At 53.6% G+C, this 25,615-nt stretch overlaps 1 protein-coding gene across 3 annotated transcripts in view; it reads left to right on the plus strand.

The window, feature by feature from the left end:
- The window catches only part of PLXNA4 (plexin A4), a 415,500-nt gene that overhangs the window by 321,350 nt on the left and 68,535 nt on the right, over window positions 1-25,615 (plus strand). For all 3 annotated transcript variants that reach the window (XM_033098740.1, XM_033098742.1, XM_033098741.1), the window contains exons 6-12: window positions 1,359-1,482; window positions 2,197-2,350; window positions 3,527-3,626; window positions 6,060-6,174; window positions 15,375-15,575; window positions 21,365-21,461; window positions 21,933-22,123. In XM_033098740.1, coding sequence (XP_032954631.1) covers window positions 1,359-1,482; window positions 2,197-2,350; window positions 3,527-3,626; window positions 6,060-6,174; window positions 15,375-15,575; window positions 21,365-21,461; window positions 21,933-22,123 — 982 coding nt within the window. The remainder of the gene's footprint in view (window positions 1-1,358; window positions 1,483-2,196; window positions 2,351-3,526; window positions 3,627-6,059; window positions 6,175-15,374; window positions 15,576-21,364; window positions 21,462-21,932; window positions 22,124-25,615) is intronic.

Genomic DNA, 25,615 nt, shown 5'->3' on the forward strand with positions numbered 1-25,615 from the left:
GGTCTCTCCCCAGTATCTCCCTCCCCACAGAGGCCCTGCCCTGGCTGTTCCATTTCCCACTAAACTCCTGTCCAGGGCTCCCTCCTATCCTGCGACAGTCCCTGGTATCCCCCTCCCCCTGCAGAGTCTATTCTCTTTTACCCCTAGGGATCGGCCCCTCGAGAGTGATAATGACCTTGCAGTCCCATCTTATCCTTCTTGGCCCTCTGAGGACCCCGCTTTTCCCCCACAGCAGGCTCAGCCGTCCTGAGTCTCCAAATCCTGGCCACCCAGTGCGGCTCCATGTTCACAAGACTTGTTTGACTTGGATTAAATGCTGTTCCTTGAAGCTCCAACATGTCCCTGCAGGGCAGGGATGGCCCTGGCTCCAGCAGGAGCTTAAGCACCTTCCCCTTGTGCACTTGGGTGTGGGCCGTGATTTTTATGTGCATCTTTCACAAGCCCCATCAGTTGAGATTGTAAGATGCCAGGTCAGCCTGGATGTGGTCCACCTGTGACACAGCACACTTTGAACAACACAGGACACTAAGCAATAATAGCGAACCTTCTGTGGCAGTTACCCTGTGCCATGGAGCTGGGATTTCGATCCAAGGCAGTCTGGCTCCAGAGTGTGCTTTGAACTAGTACACTCTGCTCCTTTGATCCTTCCTTCTCTCCCTCCCATCCATCTGCCTTTATCTTCTGTCTGCTGGTCATGAGGATTATAGGAGATTCCAAAATAAGTCCGGCACGGTTTCTTCTTTTGAGCAGCTCACACGGGGCAGGAGGGGGCTGCACTCAGCCTCGTCATTGTCATATAGTCTAAGAAGTTCTAGACTGTAGGAAACTCTAAAGTCCTCTTCACTTTGCCAGAGCTGGGGGTACGTTAGCAGGGAGGGGTGGGGGTTGCAGGGGCATAAGAGTTGAACCATGTCTGGAAGGGGAGATAGATGTTGGATGGGGGAACGTGGGGAGAGAGTCGTGCAGACAGAAGACCTGGCATACACAGAGATGCGGAAGTCTGACAGAATATATTAGACATGTGGAAAGAACAAGCCTCATCTTGCCTAAGAGGCAGGGGAGAGTGACAAGGGCCGAGGATGGGTGGGAGTGGGGAGGTGGATAGGTAGGATTTTGGAACCCAATATGAATGAGGACGAGGGAAGGGGACTCTAGGATGACGTTCAAGCTTCTGCATTTGGCAACTGGTGATTGGTGTTACCATCTTTTTCGAATCTGGGCATGATGGGGGAGGGCCAGGCTGGAGGAAGGAAGCACAAACGTCAGTCTCGGGAGCCACTAACAACGCCCGACATGTGTCAGCCCCTCCCTGGACCAAGCCCCTTCTCCTGAGCCCCTCATTGGTCTCTCCCAACCAGGTGCACCCGGAAGGAGCGCTGTGAGCGGTCCAGAGAGCCCCGCAGGTTTGCCTCCGAGATGAAGCAGTGTGTCCGGCTGACTGTCCATCCCAGCAACATTTCTGTGTCTCAGTACAATGTCCTGGTAAGGGCAGTGGAACCGGGGTCAGGGACGTGGGTGGAGCCCGCTCCCCACTGCAAGGGGTCACAGCCCAATGCCCCTCGGGAGGCTGGGCCCAACCTGGCCAGCAAAGCCACTCCAGATCAGCACCAGGATGCCAAAGAATATGTCCCTGGGGTGGGTGAGCTGGGGGTGCAGGGACATTAGGGAAGAGTCTCTATGCATCACGGGTAGGAAAACTGAATCCAAAATGATGCAAAGGGTGACCAAGAGAGGGAGGCTGCTGGGAATATCTTTGTGTATAAGATGGGAAAGATGTATGTGCAGACGGAGAAGGGTCAGATGGTTCCCACGTTCTTGCACTGGGCGCTTGGTGGTTGGTGTCGCCATTTTTCCAAAATGGGGGACAATGGAAGAGGAGCTTGATCAGCAGTACCTCAGTCCCCTCTCCATCTTTCCTTCTACATACAAATGCCCCAAATTCTGTTTCCTGGGACCAATTCCAATCACATATAATGAAGTTTCTTTTGTCCTGTCTCTTTATATTCCACCATCTTCTCCATATACTCTTGTAATACATTGGATCTCTTCTTCTCTATGTCACTATGGCCTCATGTTTTGCTTTGTCTTTTCTTTCTGTCTGTTCTCTCTTGCTTTCCCTGTTTCTTCCTTTATTCCATACCCTTCTTTTTCCTACGTCACTCTCCTCCTCTCTCTCCCCTGCCGGGCTGTTCACAGCTGGTCCTGGAAACATACAATGTCCCAGAGCTGTCAGCTGGTGTCAACTGCACCTTTGAGGACCTGTCAGAGATGGATGGGCTGGTGGTAGGCAATCAGATCCAGTGCTACTCCCCGGCGGCCAAGGAGGTGCCCCGGATAATCACGGAGAATGGTGAGTGGTCCCCGGGGGCAAAACTGGGTGGGATGTCCTTCCTTCAGCCTGGATGAGAACGCAGGACAGATGTGAAGGGACCGAGGGAGCGTACAGGCGGGGAGGGCCAGAGGAAGTGTGAGGGTCGGTGAGTGTTCCAGGAAGAGGGAGATGAAGTGTCCCTTCGCTGTTCTTGGAATTAACTGTTGAACGCAGGTGAGCATCCAAGAGTCCACCTTATCCTTGGTGAGGAGCAGCTGCAGAGAGCGTAGGTAGAGGGCTTAGCATCGGAGTATGCCAGCCCACTTCAGAGATTGTCCTAGTGCACGAGAGGCTGGCCTGGAGGGGCCGTGGAGGAGGGGAAGCTGGCCGGAAGCAGGGCTGGGGTGCTGGGGCTCATCGGGCTCCTTATGCCCTGCCTGCACTGCCGGGTCTCTGACCCTGGTCCACTGCCCCCTCGCCCCGACCCTGCCCTGCCTTCCCAGAGCTACCTGTTCTTGGCCCGTTGCATTGGGAGGGATGTGGATGCACAGACCCGGCGTGGGCAGGCTGATCCCATGTCGGCCCTCCCCTTTGAGCATGTCACATTTGCTCTGAGCTGATTGATTAATGAGGCTCTCGGGGCAGGAAGTGGGGCCTGGGGTCAGGGCTGTGAATTAAACATGGGCCCCAGCTCTTCCCGGGAGCCAGCTGAGGATTCCAGGGACGCCTGCCCGGGTGAAGCCCAGAGCCCAGCAGAGGAAGGGGCCCCAGAACAGGGGCTCTCTTTGCAGAGATGCGCTTTAAGCACGGGTGCACACACAAACATGCAAAACCTCTTGTGTGGTTTGTGGCGGCACTCCTAAGTGTCAACACATGCTCTTGGTAGTCAGTCAGTGTGTGTGTGTGGAATTCTGTGAGCCTGGCATGGAAAGTATGCATGTGAATGAATGCACATGTGAATACCTGTCAGAGTATGTGCGTGCGTGTGCATGTGTGTGTGTGTGTACCTGGAGGAGCTGGTAAGCAAATGAAGGCTGGATGCCAGGGGTCCAGTGTGGAAGGAGGAATAGACCAGAACTGCCTTCTGCAGCTGCTCTGAGACCTGTTAGAGCGGACAGCACCCCCTCTCACCGTACAGTGGGTATAGCTCTTAGTGGGACCCCGACGCCCGGCCTTGGCCTTACCCCTGACCTCTTGGCTGGCTCCGCCCCGCAGGGGACCACCATGTCGTCCAGCTGCAGCTCAAGTCGAAGGAGACGGGCATGACCTTTGCCAGCACCAGCTTTGTCTTCTACAACTGCAGCGTCCACAATTCGTAAGTGCCCCAGCCTCCCTCAGCTCCCTGCTCCTGGAGTCAGGATTTATTGAGAGACAGGAGACCCACCGTTGTGTGCAAGGCATTACCATCTAGAGGCCCTGCAAGGAGGCCTCCTTCACCCCCGGAAGGAGACAGTGCCCTCCTCTGGTGCCCACGGGGTTCATGGGAAGAGGAGAGGATGAAGAGCGAGACCCTGTGCGGTGGGAGCTCCAAAGCCCTGGCCCGTACATCTTCTCTGGCGTAAATCCATCTAACCTGATTCAATTTCCGCCATCTGTTGGGGGGATGGCATCTCACCTGAAGAACAGAAGAGCCAGCACCCTGGGTGAGAGGAGGGGTCTAAAGATGGAAAGAAGCCCCCACATGTGTCCAGATGGGGACAGGGGCCCAACAAGTCACTGAACGCGCAGGTCTGCACCGTCCCTCCAGGCTGAGTCAGGGCTCAGGCTGAGGCGGGTCCGAGGAGAGCAGAGAGGTGCCGACTGGCTGGGCTCTAGCCTGGGGGTCCAGCTCCGGCTCCTGTCCCTGCTCTGTCCCCTTCCCCAATGGAAGTCACAGAAGGCAGATGCTCACCCTCTCTCAGACCAGCCGCAAACATAACCATTCTGTGCCTCAGCGTCCTCTGTAAATGGGGAGATGGTAGTCCTTCTTCTGGGGTGGCACTGAAATATTGAACAGCTGACATGGCAAGGGCACTGTCCCAGCAGAGTGGTTACTGGTGGGGACACTGCTGGCTGCTGCCCCTGCCCATTAGCTCTGCTCGGCCCACAGGACAGCTGCCAGGGCTAGAAAAGCTATGACCAGGCGAGCAGTGAGAGCCACGTCTGGCCCACTGTTTGGGCACCGCTCACGTTTTTGCTGTTATTATATTATTATTTCCTCTTTAAAATGATGGAGTTGGACCAGATGGAGAAGGTACAAGCCGTTTCTTTCACCCTAGAACCCTGTCTTCAACCAAAATTCGGTGTGGAAGCACAATGTAAAAACTAGAAGGGAGTAGGAGCTACTCTGGTTGAAGGTTGAGGGGGCCTGGAACCCCTCTGTGTAGGAACCTCACTCATCTATCTCCTCACACAGCCTCCAAAGAAGCTCCATGGAGCCCCAGGGTTCCAGAGAGCACCGTTTGAAAACCGTAGGACCTGACCTCAAAAGGCCTGCTTGCTTTCATATGCTGTTCTGTTTTCCTCTCCATGCAGCGCAAGCTAGTTAACATAACCAAAGACATTCGTGGACTCTAGCCTGGTGTAATTTTAGGGTTCAGCTATCTGGTTACTGCGGCTGTGAGCTTAGTGCGTGGCGTGGCTCTCTTCGGGGCCCCACAAAAGAGGCAGCCAGACCTCCCAGCCAAAAACAAGTGCTTTAACACGGGAATTCTCTTTCTGCTTCTTGCCACAGAACTTCCCGTGGCTTGACTACCTCATGGCCTAGTCCCTCGCTCCCCTTTGCCCCTGTGGGAAAGCCGCGTAGTGGGTGGAACCGTGTGTGACGTTCCCATTCAGTCCATCAAATGATTGTCAGCGTTTTATGTGCAAAGCAGTGTATACTCATTAGACAGATAATCCAAAATTAATAAGATGCAAAAACTCAGAAGCCATGGCCTAATGGACTAGAGGATGAACTAGACACTGAATAAGTGACATATAATACAAGGCCAGGACTATCCCAGAGACGGCAACAAAGGAATTAACGAGATCAGGGCCCAATGTGACCAACTCTCCATTGGTCAAAGAAGGAAGAGGAGGAAGGGGAGATGGTACTCCAGGTAGAAGGATGGCAGGAGGAGGGCATGGCCTGTTCATGACTGAAGCACCAAACTCACCTGGGGACGTGGACCTGGACACCTGTCTGGCAAGGCATTTGGGGTTTACCCTTTGGAAGAGGGAACCATGTTTGGTTCTTAAGCAAGAAGGAACTCTCCTAAGGCTGCCTTTGTTTCCCAGGAGTGAGTGTAGAGGTGGGGATGCAAGAGCCCATCCCACTGAGAAAGCAGCCGTAGGACCTTCCTTTGCCAGAGTGGGTCCGTGTGGGTCCTTGTCAGCCAAGACCCTGGAGTCCATTTGAATTCAAACTCCATTTCTTTGTTTGGCCTACCTCTCGTGGGCTCTCTGGACCAGCCCCTCTCCTCTGACCTCATTGTTCCTCAATTCAGCAGCAAAGGGCACCATCCTGTGGAGAAGGAAGGGGGTTCATAAGGCCCTTGGCGACCAAGATGGTCAATTTGTTGAGTGAAGGCGAGGAGGCCAGAGACTCTTGGCTTGCTGAGGCCGTAGAGAGAAAGGGGATGCATTTGGATGCTTTGTTCTTCCTGGGCGTTTGAGGGTAGTTTCTCTTACTACTGAAAAATGTTTCGCTAGACTCAAGAGTCTTAGAGCCGCTTTATTGGGTTCACCCAGGTTCTCTGATCGGTGCCTCTCCCTCCTCTGTGCCTAGGTGCCTATCTTGCGTGGAGAGCCCATTCCGCTGCCACTGGTGTAAATATCGGCATGTCTGCACCCATGACCCCAAGACTTGCTCCTTCCAGGAAGGCCGAGTGAAGCTCCCTGAGGTAGGTTCCGGCAGCCAGATGGCTGAGATCCACTTGCTCTGAGCCTGGGACACCCAGGCAGGCCTTCCCTCATGAAGCGAAAACGAAGGCACATCCCACAGGACCACCCGCCTTCGCCCCAACCCCAAGTCTTAAGGAACCACTGCATGAAAACAGTAAACAAGCAAAACTCTGCACTGGGGCCAGTGGGCTCTGGATCAGTCCTGCAGGTTCGGTTCCAAGCAAAGGTGTATTCCAGGTCACTCCAGCCAGGTGAGTTCTAAAAGAATTCCAGAGGGAAGAGTGTGAGGGTGTGTCCAAGAAACCATTGTAAGTACACAGCAGGACTGTGTCCAGACTTCAGCTGTCCACAGAGCAGAACTGAGATCAGCAAGAACAAATTAAGTAGAAGGGAGAGAGGATGAAAGAATGGTGCACTGACCAGCCAGAGCAGTGGTTCTCAAAGCGGGATCCCCAGGCCAGCCGCATCAGCATGGCCTGCAAACTTGTGAGACATGCAAAGTCACCAGGTCCACCCCAGCCACTGGATGAGAAGCTCCAAGCTGGGAATCACCAAGAAGGAGCTGGGCTCCATGCCTAAGACACTGTGTTTCTCTTCCCTTCTAACCTTGATCCTTATCCTCGGAAACAATTCATCACTATAATAGAAATACTCCCTGCCTAGGTTGTTACCTTTCTTAAAATGTGAGTTTGTGAACAGGGACCTCAAAGATAACGGGTATGAAAGCGCTTTGGGAAACTTTGTTGTTGTTCAAATATCGTGGTGCTTGAGTGACTCCAACCATTGGACCAATAGTTCTGAACAGAGTGGTTGCTCTAGAATGTTGTTATTTAGATAACACACACACACACACACACGAAGAGGTTGTGGAGGCCCACAGTCAGAAGGCCCTCGCCCTGTACAGTGGGGTCTGTCTATGGCTGAACGTGGCTCTGGATTCATAATCCAGAAAAGAGACCCAGACCTAGATTGTCCCTTACAGGGAAATGGAGGAAAGAGGTTACCTCTTGGCTTTAAATAGGAGTGTGAATCTCATATTTATGTGTCAATTCTCTACTCTTCTTTAAGACAAAATGGGTCTAAAGCTAATAGGAGAGATATGGGTCTGACAGCCAAGGGGCACACCCTTGGCATGAAGACCCTAATAAGAGGCTGGATGATCTCTTTGGCCCTTCGCCTTTATCTTGGAGCATGGACGGAGGAGCAGAAAGGCTGGTTGACCCTCCAAGACCAGGGCCTGCGGGCCCCGGAAGCAGCCTCTTCTTGTTTTGTTCAGAAACCTGCAAGTTACTCGATGGGATTGGAGACAAAGAGGTTTCCAGCCTGTCCGGCTTTCCAGTCCGGTGTATCTGGCAGAGGTTTCAGGTGTGGAGAGGCCTAAGAATCAAGTGAAAGTAGAAACAATTGAGCTATCTAGGTAGATTTCAAAGGCCCCTAATCATTTAATTACCCTGAGAGAGGTTTGCAAATCTCTGCTTTTTCTTTCTTGTTTGCTGCTCTTGTCCCAAGTTTCTTTCTTTTAAATATATAAAAGGAGCTTGCATCTGCTGCTCAGAAAGAGGAAAAAAAGAACTAGGAGAGAACAAAACAAGAGCCCATCATGTTTCCCGGTGCAATTCAGGGATCCCTATGGAAGAATGTTGTCCTCAGGGTCCAGAAGGCAAGCCAGGCACAATGCCCCATCTGTACCTGCTGGCAAAGGCTGCTAGGGATGCATTCATAGCCCCCCAGAGGATTTGGTGCCGGGATCCCCGGGAAAGGGAAAGGCCTGGAGAAACATGGCAGATGGAGGGACAGAGAGGTGGACTAACCTACGGCCTTCACCCTTCGATTCTTTCCATTTCACCTGAGCCGTTTTATGGGGGACCTAGCAAGCTATTGCAGTGAGAGGCTTCAGGGTGATTTGGAATCACCATACCTCCCTTATCACATTATTTAATGGAATTAACTTTGGCTCCTGTTTTTCTTGCATGCAGACTTATCCTAAGAAAAGGAAGTTTTAAGTCTGTGCTTCTGGCCAAGCTTGGCAGCTGCCTTCTCCCCAGCTCGATACTAGGGCCATTTTGAATATAGCATAGAGGAGGGGAAGCCAGCGTTGACCGCCTCATGACGGTCTTAGCAGCATCTTCCTGGAGAATGTGCCAAAGGAAAGAGAAGACAATAAATATTTGTGGACTAGTGACTGATCCAGCCCTTTTGGATCAGTGAAAGGAGATCATTGTCTTCAGAGCTTAAAAGAAAGCCCCAGGCGACTAATGGAAATATGGCAATTTTTTTTTTGTTTATGTTGTTTTGTTTTCTATATTTTTGTTTCTGGGAAGAGATGGTAGCAGGAATTCGGGGTAACAAAATCACATGTTTGAAATGTGATGTTGTAGAATCTCCTGCCCCACGTGTCTCCTCTCTATGCCAGAGGAAAGGCTTATGTACAGCGTGATACTCCGTAGCTTTGCTACGTGTCACCACGCATCCTTCATCAGCCAGTTGTCGAGCATTTCCCACACGCAAGGCATTGTGAGAGACTTCCTTGTGTAGGAGATCTGGAGCTCTGTATTTAGAGACGTGTAAAATGGGCCGTGGTCTGCATGGTCTCTGTGGTTCTGTAATTACAAGTGGAAATAAGCTGGAAAGCATTGAAGAGAAATTTATGCCCACAAAGCGGTCTTGCGAGGTGAGTGTTCCAGACCTAACTGGATGTTCTACCTAATGGATGACTCACTCAGCCTCAGGCCTGCTGCTTCCCTGGACATCCAGGTGCAGACCTACCCTGTTGGAAGGAGGGTGAGACCCAGGCCCAGCGATTCTTCTGGAAGTCCCTGGGTTTTCATTTCCTCTTAACCTTTGAGTGTGGGAATGCAGACAGGGTCTTTTTGTTAGCCAAGAGGGGTGCTGCCAGGTGGCTTTTCATCCACCCAGCACCATCTTGTATTCCAGGAAGGTTTTCATCCGTGCGTCTTCCAGTTTCAACACTGGCTTTGTTGACGATCACCGGGGATGTTGAATTACCTCCCCGACCTCCTCCCCAAACAAAGAGTGCTTTCAGGTGAAGTTATTGGTCTGGAACAGAGAACTGGTCAATCATTGTTGTTATTATAGTAATGGCAAGTATTCTAGCATAATTACAATGATTAGAAATAGAATGCCCGGTAACATATGTCGTTTATAGTAACTATATTCCAGTTACAAGGAATGGTTTTGTTTCCACGAATGGTGGCATTGTGATAACAACCCTGGGTCTTTGGATCAGCTGCCGGATCCTGGGTACCAAAGAGAGGAGGGAGAGGAAAGTGAGGGAAAACTGAAGTGGGATGAGTGGGATCTTCAAGGTCTCAGTCCTGTTCTCGAAATAGCAGCGAAAACTCCTTGCTTCCCAATGGAATGGCCTTTCACTGGGGCAGCCATTAATAGAACCTTGCCCTCACTTCTACCACGCTGGAGGAGCCACGGGTCCCCAGGTAGCTTTGAAATCTCCAGGTTCCTCTGCCTACCCACCTGCATACCCCATTGGGCCCACCCACTTAATACCAGCAATCTTTAGGGAACAAAGTCGAATTTCTATGGAAAAGGAAATTATTAACAAACATTTGCCCTCGACGGACTATTGTACTGTTATTTCTCATCTAAACTGAAAAGCAAAGTGAGCTGCAGCAGAAGCTCCGTTCTCTGACTGGATGAGTTTTGCTAGAAAGGCGAAGCCCATCTGGCCCACGGGGCACAGGCTCAGAGAGGAGGTTCCCGCAGCCCCTCTCTTCTTGAGATTCAAGCCGAGTTTACTCCAGAGAACACTTGTAAGATCAGAAGAGGCAAAATGAATTCTATTTGATTTCCAAAGCTGTGCTTGAAAGGTTCTCCCCACCTTCCTTCCCACCCCGCTGCTCCTGAGATGACAGGCTTAGCCAGCATGGAGATCATGAAGTCTACCAATCCCAAGAGTCAGCCCTCTACAACTGAAGAGCTGGCAAGGCGAGGAAGGTGCTGACCCCTGGACTGCTGCCTGCCCCTGGTGCTGAAATAAGCCCTAGGCAAAGGGCACTTACCACACCAAGACCACCCCCCGCCAACTGGACCCTCAGGAAGTCAGGCCAGCCCATCTTGTCTGCAATTGTTTCCCTTCTTGCAGAGGAGCCATTCCTGGGACCCAACCCGAAGGAACAAAACCACCCTTGCCATGCCCTTTACCCTCCTCGGAGAAAAACAAAGCCAACCCAGCTAAAGAACTTGCTTTCAATCCATGAGCCACCCCCACTCCAGGTATTCCATTACTGAGTTGCCATTTCTCCAGACAATTGCACTTTCCATCAATCTCGTCTGCCCCGCCCCCATTAAGGTTATGGGTATTTCCTTTCTGTATTATTACTTTGCTCTCTCCATAAACCAGCCCATCGTAGATCACGCTAATGGCATTATAAACTTGGGGAACAGCAAGAAAATATATGGTGCGTTACATTTTCGTCTTGGGCACCAGGGGTCTGAGAAGGGGAGTGTAAATTTTGGGAGTTGGTTGGGGCTCGAGCTGGCTTGTCTTTGGAGCTAATGGGGGCTGAGATGATGCAGAAGGGAAAGGTGACCTGCAAATCACTTATCCCTTAGCTGCCCCCAGATGCTGCCCCAGCCCAGCTCTCCCTGCACCTTCCCTCCCCCGAGCTCCCTCCGCAGTCCTTCTGTAACAACCAGGAGAATTAGAGTCCTCATCTTGTAAACACACGGAGGGCTGTAAATCCCCAGGCCTGCCACCCCCTCCCCCGGCAGCACCAGCCTTGAATGCAGCCTTTACTCTCCCGGCTCAGCAGCAGTCTTTATGTGTCCTTGTTCAATTATTTAAATATGCAATGAAACCTCAGTATAAAGCCGCCACTGACATGCGGGACATAGTGGATGGAAAGACATCCTTGTTTTGCTTTCCTACTTCAGCCGGGTGTTTGTGCTCCCTGGAACTAGCACTGTTACCTTTACGTCCGTGTGCATCTGAGTGGAGACCACAATATACATAGGGAGGGGCAGTTGACCTGGAGCCCACTGGAGCTGCCTCCTGAAAGCCACGACCTTAAAGATTTGGTTGTGCCTCAAGCCGCTGCCACTCCCCACCCTCAGCCCGTTCTTAGAACTGCAGAATGCAGCCACAAGCAAAGCAGCCTCCACAGCAATCTGCTTCTCACCCTAGGCGTTTCTCTCCAAATGCTCTTGCTAAATGCAGGTATTCCCCACTCTCCAAGAGCTGGCCCTTTCAAATGATCGTTCCGAGAAATATCTTCCTTGAAAAGGGAAGGGCGGTAGGTTTTGAGGAATTCTGTATGGGGACTGGATAGCCATGGGGGGGTGAAAGTCAGATGAGCAGGTGTTGAGTATTTTGTTCACGGTCACGGTTGGTACCAGGCCCTGGGTTTCTTTACCATGGACATTTGTTTGGCGGGGGATGCAGTCATATGTGTTATGCTAGGAAACAAGAGAGCACATGGGAAAAGACGTGTAAAGGCTTGGAGGGAGCCGAAGGTGCGCTGGATTGAATCCTTGTAAACCTTGCACCGTGTGACCACGTTCACTAGAATAAGAGCGTCACACATGCCTGCCAGAGCCATACACACCTGTGCAGCGATACTGGCTACAATCTACAGTCATTATCCTTTCAAGATACCCCCTCCTGGTAGGTTCACAGTACTTCCAGGAGGCCCACCTCCCCCACAAGTCCCCAAGCCCCTCCAGCATGCATTCAATTGGTCAGTCTTTTGATTACCACCCTTGGAGGTAGTTGAGCAGGTGGTGTGATCCCCATTTTAGAGATGGGAAAACTGAGCTTCGGAAAGGTTATATAATGATTGTCCCAGATCATCTATGGGGTTATCAATAGAAGTGGGATCGTAAACATAATCTAATCCAAACCAACCTCTTCCTTTTATGGATGGGGACACCCCGAGGGTTTGAGGGACTTGCTGGAAGCCACATGGTTGGCTGGTGGAGGTCCTGTCTCTGCGCATGGAAAGCATGCAGCTTCAGGATGTCACCTCCCAGAAGAGGGGACGGCTGTTAGGAGAGCAGTGGGCGGAACTGGGACCTTCCGATCTGTCCCCCTGGTGTTTGGGACACTGGGAGCTTTTGAAATCGTCCGACTCCACAAACAGGGTGGAATAAGCTGGACGGTGGGAGCTGATGGAGTGTTTATGGAAAAGCACCCAGAGGCAGGAGCAGGGGAGATGGATCCTTCAGAAATGAGGTAGGAAAAGGGAGTGGACGAGGGACCAGGTGCAGCCTGAGCTGAGGGGAAGACGAGGAAAGACCAACATTTGTGGACTGCCTGCTTCGTCTGCAGCAGACCCTTCATACATGGTAGTCCATGGGCACCCCGCCCCCCAACCCAAGGCCCTGTGGAGGAAGTTGTTAATTCCCACTGACAGTTATACCAAGCCATGATGCGAACCCTTTAGGACTCTGAAATTCGCAGGAGCAAGGTAGACTGCACTCGAAGTGACATGATTCCCCAGCTGGGTCCTTTCTTGTGAAGGAAGCTCAAAGGTGAGGATGAGATCCGGATGACCTGAGCTTCCGGATCCCGGCAGAAGTGCTCAAGGCAGGACCGCAGAGTCGTGGCGAAACATGGCGGTGTCTCAGAAACTTCCCACGCACATCAAACTTAGAGGGGGTTTTGCACCTGGGATCTCAGCATGCGGCAGGTCAGGAGCTGGGGAGCTGCAGTGGGAGGAAGGGACAGTGTGGTGGTCCCTTCATGCCTTGTTGCCGAAGACAAAATTGCCATTTTACATTTCAATTAGGAGGGAACCGAGGTCAATGAGAAGAGCCACCAGAGGAAAATGGGCCCAGCCCAGCCCTGGGCCTCTCCAATTATTATTAATGAACTTGCTCTCAGAGCTGCCAACCTTTTTATATGCAAACTAAGCCTTTATGGGGCCACTGGCAATCAGGACTCGTTAGAGAACTCATAACAAGCCTCAGTGAGAATCTTACAGGGGAAGAGAGAGAGGCTTGTGCTTCAGCCCATATCCTGGACTAGAATCAATCCAGTCCCCAGGCAAGGCTCCAGCTCACCTTGGGAGGGTTTCCAAGCTCCCCAGTCCTGCTGGTCTCAGGCGATCCTTGCTCGCCCACCACCCCGTCCCGAGGTGGTCCCACCCACCTGTAGGAACTGGCCTCTTTCTTTCATTAATGGATGGAAAGTTGGCGGGTTGGCCTCTGAGTTCCTCAGCTGCTGGCACATCTGCTGACACTGAGCCATTATTTTGCCTCTTCCTGCCTCAGTTTCTCTTTTGCAAAGTAGAAGGGATCCATTAGGTTGGTCCAGAGGACTGTCAGATTCCAGACACCCTCGGGTCACCATCCATGAGCAGCCACATTTTGCTTTAGGACCTGGAGGGAAGAGATCCCAGCACGGAGCTCTTACTCCAAATACAATCACAGACCCAGCTCCCACACGCAGAGGTGGACATAGCAGGCAGGTCGTGCTCTGGGGCAGGGAGAGCTGCCCAGGGCCCAGGTGGAGCGAGGAGCGGAGCCAGGACGGGCCTGGACCCTCAGCTGACAACTCCCCACTTTTCATAGATCTTCTCTTCTGACTCTCCAGCATCACACACCCCGCTTCAGTCCTGAGTGTCATCCTTTTCTCAGAATTGCTCCTGTCCTCTATGTGTCTGCATTCTCGTCTTGCTGGAGTGGGGGTCGGGGAGGGTGGGTATCAGCTGAGACGAGCGTAGGATGGACCCACTGAGACTCTCGCCCCATGTGGGCCTCCAAGACTCCAGAGACCCACTCCCTCTCGAGCCTCAGGGCCACACGCTGGGTCCAGGCCCCATGCTCGCCCCTTCTCCCCTCCTCCTGCCTGACTCCCTGCTGCTCCTCTTTAATTGTGGTAAAATACACAGCCATAAAATTTACCGCCTTAGCCACTTGTAAGTGTGCAGTTCAGCGTGCCGGTAAGTGCCTTCACCTTGCGCCACCATCACCACCACCATCTCCAGAACTTTTTCGTCTTCCCCACCTGAAACTCTGTCCCCATTAAACGCTAGCTCTCTATGTCCCCCTCCCCCAGGAACCACCATTCGACTGTATGTCTCCATGCGTTTGACGACTCTAGGGACTTCATACGAGCGGAATTGTGTAATATTTGTCCTATTGTGACTGGCGTATTTCACTTCGCTTAATGTTTTCAAGATTCATCCATGTTGTAGCTTGTGTTAAAAGTTTCTTCCTTTTTAAGGTGGAATCCTACTCCATTGTCTGTATATATCACACTTTTTGTCTATCCATTCAAGCACTGATGGACACTCGCATTGCTTCTACTTTTTGGCTGTTGTGAATAATGCTGCTGTGACACTCGTACGAGTTCGAGTGCCTGCTTTCAGTCCTTTTGGGTCCACACCCAGAAGTGGGATTGCTGGGTCTGTGGCTCCTTTCCTAGCTGCTCTTCAGGATAAAGGTGTGGGCAGCCTGGAAGAGGGGAGGGGGCGTTCACTAACAGCCCTGGGGCACTTGCTTGCCTGATGCAAAGCTCCAGGCTAATCAGGAAGTACAGATATAAGACAACCTCAATTCATGGGATCAGGGCTGATTAGAGCGGAACGGGTCCTTGGGGCCCATCCCGTCGGCAGTTAAGGAAGTTGAGTCTCCAAGTGGGGACGTGCTGAGGTCCACAGCCCATCATAACCGCACCAAGCATTGGCGCTCAGAGGCCTTCTCCCCCCGCCAGGGTGTCTTATTAGGGAGACCGCTTCGTGGACAGTGTAGATGCCTGACCACTGCGCTGTACACCTGAAGCTGAAGCTGAATAATAATGAATGACAACTATCATTTTATATATATATACACACATATCGTCACGGGATGTGGAGTACAACATAGGGAATAGAGTCAGTGGAATTCTAACAGCTGTATACGATGGTAGGGGGTAGTAGATTGGGGGGGTTCACTTTGTGAGAGGTGTAAATGTCTAGCTATTACATTGTTTTGTACACCTGGAACTAATAAAAAAAAAAAATGCAACCTGAGGAGGTCAAGGGATGGCTTCAGTGAGAAGTGGCCTGAAGACTGTGACCCTGGGACGGGGCATTTCTCAGTCCCATTCCCTCCGTCAGGTGTCTGGGCCCTGGGTGTCTCCGTGGGAGGGGGGAGTCGGGCGAACATCCGGGTGATGTCTGGAAAGGCTCCCACGTCTCTGCTTCCTGCTCCCCAGTCTGAGCCAGCTCTCTGTCCCCAGGACTGCCCCCAGCTGCTGCGCGTGGACAAGCTCCTGGTGCCGGTGGAGGTGATCAAGCCCATCACCCTCAAGGCCAAGAACCTGCCCCAGCCACAGTCTGGGCAGCGCGGGTACGAATGCATTCTCCGCATCCAGGGCAGCGAGCAGAGGGTGCCCGCCCTGCGCTTCAACAGCTCCAGCGTGCAGTGCCAGAACACCTCCGTGAGTGCCCCGCCCCACGCCTGCAGGCGCCTCCACCCCTCCTGCACCCCTCCTTCTTCTTGTCTAGAGCCGAATCCGCTCAGCTCTGCACGACTTCCCCACACACCCACAAAACGGCTCAGCTCCCTGCCTACCTGCTCGCTCCGCCCTGCTGTCCCAGCCCAGCCCCTTACGCCACCCCAGCAGGTGCGGGCTGGGCTCCGAGGGTCCTCTGGCCATGACAAGGGCTGTGGGGAGAGGGGCTTTGGGACCAGCCATGGGGCTGCTGAGTACTGTTCATGGGCAGGTGTCTTTACTGGGCACATCCATCCTCCTTCCGGAGAAAAGCCCTGGCGGCCCTGGGCCCGCCTTCCTACCAGAGCTAAGCTGGGGAGCCCACAGGCCCCCCACTGCCTTCACACCTACACAGAGGCTGTTCCCAGCACAGGGGGCTTCTGAGACAGACCACGCACCTGCAAAGGGAGCCGGCAGCACAAGTGCCATGCTCAGATCAGCACGAACCCTGCCCTGTGTTTAGAAAATTCACATTAGGTCCCTGCTCGGGCTGTCACCGGATTCCTAGGTGCCCAGGGAACCGTCTCGGTGCATCACCTCTGGCCTGCCTGGGGCCTTCCGTCACTGCTCTGCGTGCTGCTCTCACTCTCTCTCTGGGCTATGTCTGTGCTCCCAGATGCTCAGAGACAAACGTTATACTTAGAGCCTTGTACCATTTTCAAGCTGTAAGAGTCCTTCACCTTCTCCTTCAATGTACGAAAGAACTGGAGGCCGAGAAGCAGGGGTTCATCTAGGTTTGTGGGGCTGAGCATTATAGAATTTGGGCGAGCCTCTTTAAGAATTTAGTAAATACAAAAGCAGATATGCAGGTAGCCCTTCGAAGGGGCTGCAGCTTCGTGTGCCTTGGGGTACCTGCCCCTGCCCAGAGGGTAAGTGACGTGCGTAAGGTCACACAGCTAGTGAGTGGCAGGGCCAGGCCTGGAGTGGGGGTCTGCTCCTGTGTCACACTGCCTCCCATTCATCCGTCTCGTTGTTTCTGGGTACTTATATGTGGTGACTATATTGGGATGTGACATAGGACCAGGAGGGTCCCAGATAAAGACTTTCCTGGGAGCTGTGCACTCTTCCTACAGGAAGTAGTTTAGGGGTCTTGGGGAGCTCAGAGAGGCCCACATGCTTGCCAAGGGTTGCTCAGCATTCCAAGGACTGAACTGACAATTGATCTCCCAACTTCTGAAACCCCAGATGCGTGCCCACAGCTCCCCTGGCAGGCAGGCTGTTTCGAGGTGTCTGCAGTGCTCTAGATTAAGCTTGCAAGCAAAAGGGATAGTAAGTATCTCCTGTTTCCTCTAAATGCTGAGGCCAAGCAGACCAGCCCCAAGGGTTTGGCTCAAGTGGTTCTCACCCAAATAAGCAACTCCCTGTGGGAAGACAGAGCCTGAGCCGCACGTTTAACTCAGCAGAAGGCGCTGGGGGTTTCAGACCATAGAGGAAACGCTCGGTTCCTCAGAGAAGCTACCCCAGGGATCCAGGGCCCTGAGGTATCAGGAGGGAGGACAGAGGACAGTCTGTGGTGTGTGACGATGAGGCCTCAGTTCCCTAGACGCCACAAGACTGGGCCCCGTGCTTCCACTGACTCGGTTAAATAGACGACGGTACCCCAGATGACAACCTGTAAACCCCTGTGCCTGCGGGACTCACATGAGCTTCCACGAGACTCGGGAACCACTGCTTTTCTACGCCCTTCCAGAATTGGAAGCCGATTGGGTTCAGACGTCCTCAGCTTTTACTGAGCTGAGGTCTGACTCAATGAACGAGCCCATTAGGGGTCCCAGGGAACTCCCTAAATATGGGAGCAAAATCAGAGCCTCCTGGAAACAAGGGTGTAAACGGGAGCTCAGCAGCCCTGACAAGTGAGGTCCGGGCAGGTGAGGCCAGATTTCCTCATGTGTGGTACCCCACAGGGTACCTGGTGCTGGGCCCCTGGTCAGCATCAATGGGACAGGCAAAAGTAGCGCTAGGCTCATCCCATCCTCTAATTAAAGGGTGAGCAAAAATTAGCAAGTGAGTATGTTATACCACAGCCTTGGTGTAACACCTGGGAGCAGAGTCTGATCTGCCTCAGACGGATTGTGGAAGAAGAGCTACTGTTGTTTCATTTCCTAAGTGAGGTCTCTGCAATGGGGGCAGGAAGGGAGAAGGATCTAACAGAGAAGCAGGTCACTTCTAGCCCACTTTTTGGGTACAGGCCCTGGGCCAATCACTGCCGCCCTCAGGGGGCCTGTGGGAAGAGAACAGAGTAGCTTGCAGCAGCAGTTGGAGGGGAAACAACTGCGGGTATTCTTGGCCTCCTTTAGACCCAAGTTCTAGAGAAATGTCAAGTGCTATTAATAATAGTGCCTGGTATCCGCCTCTCAGTCACCAAGTAAGTGGGCCGCGGAGGGCAGCCAGCTGGCTGTGGTGCTGGCCGAGGCCCCAGGGCTCTGGCCCAGCTTCCACCACCCACACTGGCCTCAAGTTTTCTCTTGGTGCCCCAGTTTACCACACGCAAAGCAGGGATGGGGACACAGGTGGAGAGGTCCCTTCTCCCCCTTCCTGCTGTACTGGAACACAGCTGGGAACGGGTCTGCTGAGCGCTCTGGAGTCCTGGAGATGGACACACATAGGCTTTTCTTATGGGGTTCAGATTTGTTCGCGGGAATGGGTGAGCTTTCCAGCAAAATATCTCAGAGCTTGGGACAGTGAATGGCTGGAGGAAAGGATGTCCAAAGTACACAGAGGTCTTCTCTTTTGCTTCAGAAGGAAGAGAAAATGAGGTTCCTGCTTTCCCAAGGTCATAGTCAACATCACCCACTAGCAGGGCCATGGTATGGCATACTCGATTGAGAAACTTACCCTCCTGGCCTCTGGGAGCCTGAAACAATCTTCTCTCAGCCCTGGGTGTCCGTGCAGATGAACTGCCCGCTGATTACAGAGCCATATAAATGCCAAGTGGTGCCAAGGTGGGGAGTCGTGGGGGATGGGAGCCAGTGGTGCTCCCAGCTGTCTGCCCTCCCCCCTCCCTTTGGGATGCAGGTCCTGGGGGAGAGAGTGTGTCCAGGAAGGAGAGTGACACCGCTAGAGATTGAGAGAGCAGAGGGGAGCAGCCGGGGTTAGTGATTTCTATAATATTTCATCATCAAAACCCCGGGAATGGGGGAGAGAGAGAAAGGAATACCCGGCATACTTGATCCTTAAAGTCTTTTTTTATTTTCAATTTTCTTCAAAAAGAAAATGTGCACACACACACACACATACACAGTCACACACATCTGAACACTCAAGCATTCTCATATGCATACACCTCCATATGTGCCAAGTGTCTGGCACATGAATACTCACTAGATGGCTGCTATTATTATTCCGCATAAACATAAACACGGAGGATACAAATATATTTTGCTTAGCCCCCCTAAGTGTATACACATAGATTAAAATACACAATAATATCGGAGTGCTCATTCTACGTGACAGGCCCTGCGTGTACTTCAGAGTACTGGGTGGTTGTCTCGAAACCTCACAACAACGCACTGTTTGTAATTCCCGCTTTACAAATGGGGACACTGGCACTCAGACCATTTGCCCACATTCACAGAGCTGGGCACTGCGGAACCACGTGGTGACACTGTGTGTGCATACACGCATGTGTGAACTCGGAATGCAGATACGTGCCCTGACCTCAAGTCAGCACGTGTACAAACACCTTTGTGCACACACACGCACATACACAGGCAAATTTCTTGCCTTGCTCTCTGGGGGATTTCGGGTCCTTCCTGAGAGGAGCCTGAGGGTCTATTGATCTTTGGTCCACATGCCCCTGATCACGACCTGCTACTTCCTTCCTCTTTGGGTCCTGGCCAGACCCAGGGCTGAGTGGCAGGAGGCCAGGGCTGCCTCACTGAGCCTGGAACAAGCAGCACTGCCCAGAGCCCTCTAGCTGGCAGCCTGGGCCACCCTCACTGCATTTCTCTAACTGGGGCCAGGGAGGAGGGAAATGGAAAGGATGGGAAGTGCAGCTTGGCTAGAGGAGGAAATGGGAAGGGAGGTCTGGAAAAGAGTTTTCTCTGTGTCTGTCTGTCTGCCTGTCTCTTTCCCTCCTTCCCTCCCTCCCCTTCTCCCTCCCGCCCTCCCTCCCCCACATACCCCTCCACTGGGCCATCCAGTGTCTCCCTGCTTGTAGCAGAATGCAGGGAGCAATGATGTTGAACTTTGGTCAGCAGCAAGAACACTAAAGTTGTTTGCCTGGAATACTCCCCAGTTCCTTAGACTCCAGTGCTGCTGGTCTGGGGGAGGGGGGTGCGGGAATCTGCATTTAGCAGGCCCCCTAGCTGATGCTGATGAAGGTGGCCCATGAGAACCACCGGTCTAGAGGAGAAGAGGTTTGGTGAGAAAACTCAGGATGACTTGGAAGGACCCGGCCTGACCCAGACACAAAAACTTAATCTCTGGGAAATTGATGACCGAGCTATGTAGCAAAGAGCTTATGAGTCACCAGCTGAGTTGTGCTCAGATCAGAAAAACTCCCCACTGTTGTGTCCGCAGGGCTGGGGAGCTTTGCTCTGTTCTATGGCTGGAGCCCAGACCCTGGCCCTGGCCCAAGTGGCATCAGTCATAGGGAGAAGCTATGAGTGTGGAAGGGGCAGGGCAAACACCGCCATCGAGGAGAACACACTGGACGTGGCTCCCGGCCTGAGCGTGCCGGCCAGGGAGCTGGTGGAGAGTCTCGGAGCACCAGGGTGGAGCCTGAAGAAAGCTAAACTCACATCCTACTTCTGTGGCTACATGAGGACATCGTGACATATTCACGCTGGGGCACAGTCTGGAACTCAGGAATCTGGGGTGATAACCTCTCCTTTAGAAACCTCTCCAAATGGGATACAGAGACAGTCTCTGGTGACAGACCCTGAGACCCTCCCCAGCCTGTGCGTTCCCGAGGTTCTGTGGCTTCCTCCTGCGGCATCAGCTGCCTGCCCTAATGACCATCAACACCCCCACGGCCCAGCCCCTCCAAACTTTCACCCTGGGGTCAAAGAGCCTATCGGCTCTGCAAATACCACTTCAAACCACGTCTAGACTAGACCCTTCCAAACGATTGCCAGCCCTCAGCCCCTCTCGCCTCTACAGTAAACCTGTCTGTCTCAGTTCCATTCCTCGTGTCACCCCCTGGGGTGGCAGAGTCTGGTGGGATAATGAGAACATCACCCGGTAGGGATCGGAAATGCTGCCCAGGGCAGCCTCAGAGTTCCCGTCGCCTACGTCCTTTGGGAATTGGGAAGTGTGTGCTGTGGGAAGGCAGATGGGGGCTGCCACGTCTCCGTGGGGACTGCCTGTCTGCCCTGCATCCCTGGCAGCACCCTTTCCTGCACCCTGTCCCTGCCTCTTAGCCCCACAGTCCCAAGCTGGGACTCAGTCAAACTTCCTGGGGAAAGCCCAGCTGATGACCAGGCCCCGTGAAAGGAGGATGAGTCACTTGCTCAGAGCTTGTCCATCGACCTGCGTTTATGGGTGTCCCACCCAGCAGGCCTGCACCCACCCCCACCTTAGCTTCCTGACGCGCTTTCAGTCCCCGGGTAAGTGCTTCCGCTCGCTGCTCACCCACACATGTGCGTGCATGTACACGTGTGCCCACCCCCCGCACACACATGCCCAGTCATGGCCAGTCTAGCCCGGTGTACTCCTGGGCCTCAGGCTGCACGTCCAGCCCCTCCTGAAATCTCAGTGACCCAGCTTTCTTCTTCCTCCCCCCCTGGCTGCAGTATTCCTACGAAGGGATGGAGATCAACAACCTGCCCGTGGAGCTGACGGTCGTGTGGAACGGCCACTTCAACATTGACAACCCAGCCCAGAATAAAGGTGTGGAAGGTGGTCCCGGTGGTGCTGGTGGGGAGGGCGGGGCAGGTGGAGGTGCCATTCTGTCCCCCACCTACTGGTTGTCTCTGTCCCTCTGGCCCCAAGCCCGCCCTCCACAGCCTCTCCACCATCCCTCCTGCTCTGACTTGTTGGGCGAGGTGGGCTCCGTGTGGGCAGGGGGCCTGTGGGGGTGGAGCGGGATGAGCAGGGCTGGCTGAGGGAGGATGCTGATTCTGGAGCGAGACTGACTTCCTAGTTGTGTCCCATCGCCAGAGGCTGGGGCTGCACTCCTGTCCACACTCCCCTTCCCTCCCAGCTCCCCCTTCCACCACCACCCCTAGCTTCTCCCCCCCCCACTCCCTCCCCTCCCAGGCCCCGCCCCTCCCAGCCCTCACACCCCTCCCAGCCCCCGCCATCCCAGGCCCCCCCCAGCCCCCACCCCACCCCAAAGCGCCCCTGGCCCTCTGCCCACAGTTCACCTCTACAAGTGCGGAGCCATGCGGGAGAGCTGCGGCCTGTGCCTCAAGGCGGACCCAGACTTCGAGTGTGGCTGGTGCCAGGGCCAAGGCCAGTGCACGCTGCGGCAGCACTGCCCCGTCCACGAGAGCCAGTGGCTGGAGCTGGCGGGCGCCAACAGCAAGTGCACCAACCCCCGCATCACGGAGGTAGGCCCCAGTCCAGGGGGTCCAGCATGGGGTGGGTCCCCTGGGATCGCCGGATGCATTCAGTACCCAGCTGGCTGGGGCACCTCAGCTTCCCCAGAAACTGCAGGCTCGGCTCAGAGGCCCGTTCCTTAGCAAGGGAGGTCAAAAGCAGACAGCAGCTCGACCCTCCTGTTGGAATACCTGCATGAGCTGTGTGAGAAAGGACCCTAAGTCCTTGCCCCTCTCCCTTTGTCTCTAAGAGTTTCGGGAACAAAGCCGTGATGCTCCATCCGTGGCCGCCTCACCAAGCAGTGGGGCCCATGACAGAGGCTGCGAGGGGGTGAAGGGCGCAGCCCTGGGGAGGTGGAGGAGGTCGAAATGAAGAGGCCTCAGGACTCACCCAAAGCAAGCGTTAAGCTGTAAGATGCAGAAATGGATTTGGAGCACAGTTCAGGATACCCAGGGGACACAGGCAGTGGCGTAAATACTGCTGAGGGGCAGGGCAGAGCTAAACATGCAGCAATGTGGGTGATAGAGAACGGGGTTTGAGGCCCAGCTCTGTCAGCTAACTGCTGGGTAGCCCAGGGCTAATTCATCATTATCTCCAGGCCTCAGCTTGCTCACCTGTGCAGTGGGTCTATGCATCTATCTCACAAGACAGTTATAAGGATTATAGGAGAGAATCCGTGCCCAGCCCAGGAGGATCTCTCATTCTCCTCCCCCTCCTTCGTCATCAACATTGTTAAAATCATTGCGGCACATGTCTAAGCCAAGGGAACCGCTGCCCCTGGCTTCATTTAGGTCACCTGTGTCCCCACCTGCCCACGCCACACTCTTGGCAGAAAGACCTCCTAAGGTCCCCCCTCCCACCACCGCTGGAGTCCCTTCCTTCCCTGTAAAATAAGGAAGGGGTACCCATGTGTCAACAAAGGGACCTACCTCATGTCTGCTTCATGTCTGTGCTCCTAGCACAGGGCTTAGCACACAGTAGGTGCTCAGTGCCTCGTGGCCACAGTGGATGCTGACTTAATAACAAAGCTGAAGAGAGTGGACAAAAGAGGAGGAAGAAGGAAGCTCGGTCTCTGCCTTCGTACCCAGTGAGGGTGGACTGGGTATCCAGCTCTGCGAAGTCCCACAAACGCACGTGTACCTGCTAATCTAGCACTGGCAGTCCAATCACAGGCGGACTATGTGTGTGGTGCTTCATTGCCTGCAAGCTCTCTCCATGTCCCTTACTCCATTCATCCTCACAACATCCCTGCCTTATGGTTTCCCGGGGCTGCCACAGCAAAGGACCACAGGCCGGGTGGCCTAAACCACAGAAATATATTGTCTGTCCATTTCGGAGGCTGGAAATTCGAAATCAAGATGTTGGCAGGGTTGGTTCCTCCTGAGGGCTGTAACGGAAGCGTCTGCTCAGGCCTCTCTCGTTGGCTTCTACAGGCTGTCTTCTGCCTGTGTCTTCACCCAGCTTTCTTCTAGGCGTGCCTCTGTTCCAATTTACCCTTTTTATGAGGACACCAGTCATATTGGATTACGACTCGGCCTAATGACCTCACTTTAATTTGATGGCCTCTGTACAGACCCTGTCTCCAAATAACGTCACAATCTGGGGGGATGAGGGTTAGGGCTTCAACATACGGATTTTGGGGGAGACATAACTCAACCCACAAAGCTTGCCAAAGCTACGATTATTATCACTCTTTCCCAGATAAAAAGACCAGTGCTCAGTGATGCTTATTTCTTCTAAGCAAGTTTGAATCAAAGGGATCCTGAGCCCCAGGTCTCTTGATTCCTGGGTTTACCTTCTCCTACCACAAAGGCAAGACACCCATATGTTCGCGCTCACCACAGGGGTGCACGGGACGTTGGTGGGTGTCTTCCCTTTGTGCACACACACCAGGGACACGGAAAAGCAGGAAGGTTGGCTTTTGGGACTGAACAGCCTCCTCCAGCAGTGACCCTTCATGGGTGGCCCTCTAGGTGTGACCCCTACTTAGGCTCGTTCGCCCCCACCCCCATTCCTGGCTCTCCAGATGCTGGCAGCTTCCCTCAGCCCCTACTTCAGTCTGCTGCATGGGCAGGAATCTCAACAGTGATTCTCACACTGGGGGGAAACACTTATGCATTTAACCAGCAGAATTATCTGGGAAGGGGAGGCAAGTGGGTGCCCCTCTCCCCCCTGCCCCTGGTCCCACACCTGGGCTGTGCCCCCCTCCTTTCCAGCCAGCCCTCCCCTACCCCCCCCAGAGACCCTAACAAGCAACCATGCTGGCATGCATGACTGCTAACCGTGCGCCTGGCGAAAATAGTGGGACTTGCTTTCTTTTTGGCCTAAGACCAAGAAAATGGCAGGGAGGCAATGGCAAATTAAACAAATCTCCCTGTGACGGGGGCTACTGGCTGGCTCCTTATTGGCATTGCCCTCCCCCCTCCTCCCCCCCAGGGAACCCAGGGAACGGAGGACTGGGCCAGAGATAAATCTCCTTCTTCAGGATGACGAGTCAGGGCTGGAACAGCAGGCAGCGCCTGCTACCAGCTGCCAGTGGTACTTTGAGGGACTGGCTGGACAGACATTTGGGGGACTGGCTGGAAGAACATGGACGCCCCCTTCCGACCTCCCTGTATCTGCCCCCCTCCCTCACACAGCAGTGGGTCTGTGTCTCCAAAGAACCTTTGTTTCCCGTGCAGTGGGAACACGTGTATGCAAACCCTCACACTCATGTGCACACGCACAAACATGCACACCTGCATGTATAAGAAGGAAGTACCTCGACTTTTGTAGGTGAACAGCCTCCTCCTGGCAAAGCTGCCACTCAGGGGCACCCCAGCCTCATTTCTGTCACTGCCCCCCCAGTATGGAACCCCCAGTTGTGACCTTTGGGGGTGGAGAGAGTAGGAAATGGTAAGAGGTGGTCTGTCTGGGCTCCTTCAATTGGGATCGCATTGACATTAGCCAAGGTCCACGTCCTGTGTTCAGAGGCCCCAGGAATGGGAAACGTGCCCTTTTCTGTCTATCAGATGCCAGGAGAGGTTGGCACAGCATGTTTCTGCCACCAAGGTCACTCCTGTGGAATGTCACCATTAGATCGCGTGACCTGGACGGAGCCCTTCCCTCCAAGCAGGCCCTCGGTTGTTGGACCTCACCATTCCAACCATGGGTTTTAACACCACCGGTGCCATCTCTGGAGGGAAGGCCGGCCAGGAGGGTGAAGTCTAAATGAGACCCATCTCCCTTAGAAACCAAGCCAAACAGGGAAGGTCACGGGGTTGTGACAAATGCTCTTCGAACTCCAGGAAGATGCTTGCATAGTTGGGGTTTGCAGTACAATTTCAACTCGAAGCAAGTATGGTGCTGTCACTGAAAAGTCCACAAAGAGAAGTGAGACACTGTTCCTGGTCTCAGAGACTCCAGATCTGAAGAGGAAGTGGGTGGGAGATGGAAGGATGGGAATTCCACACAAACGTTACCACGAAAGGAGCACAAAGAAGGGGGCCTGAAATTTCAGTTGC

Source organism: Rhinolophus ferrumequinum, chromosome 26 (genome assembly GCF_004115265.2).
Source record: "Rhinolophus ferrumequinum isolate MPI-CBG mRhiFer1 chromosome 26, mRhiFer1_v1.p, whole genome shotgun sequence".
NCBI lineage: Eukaryota > Metazoa > Chordata > Mammalia > Chiroptera > Rhinolophidae > Rhinolophus > Rhinolophus ferrumequinum.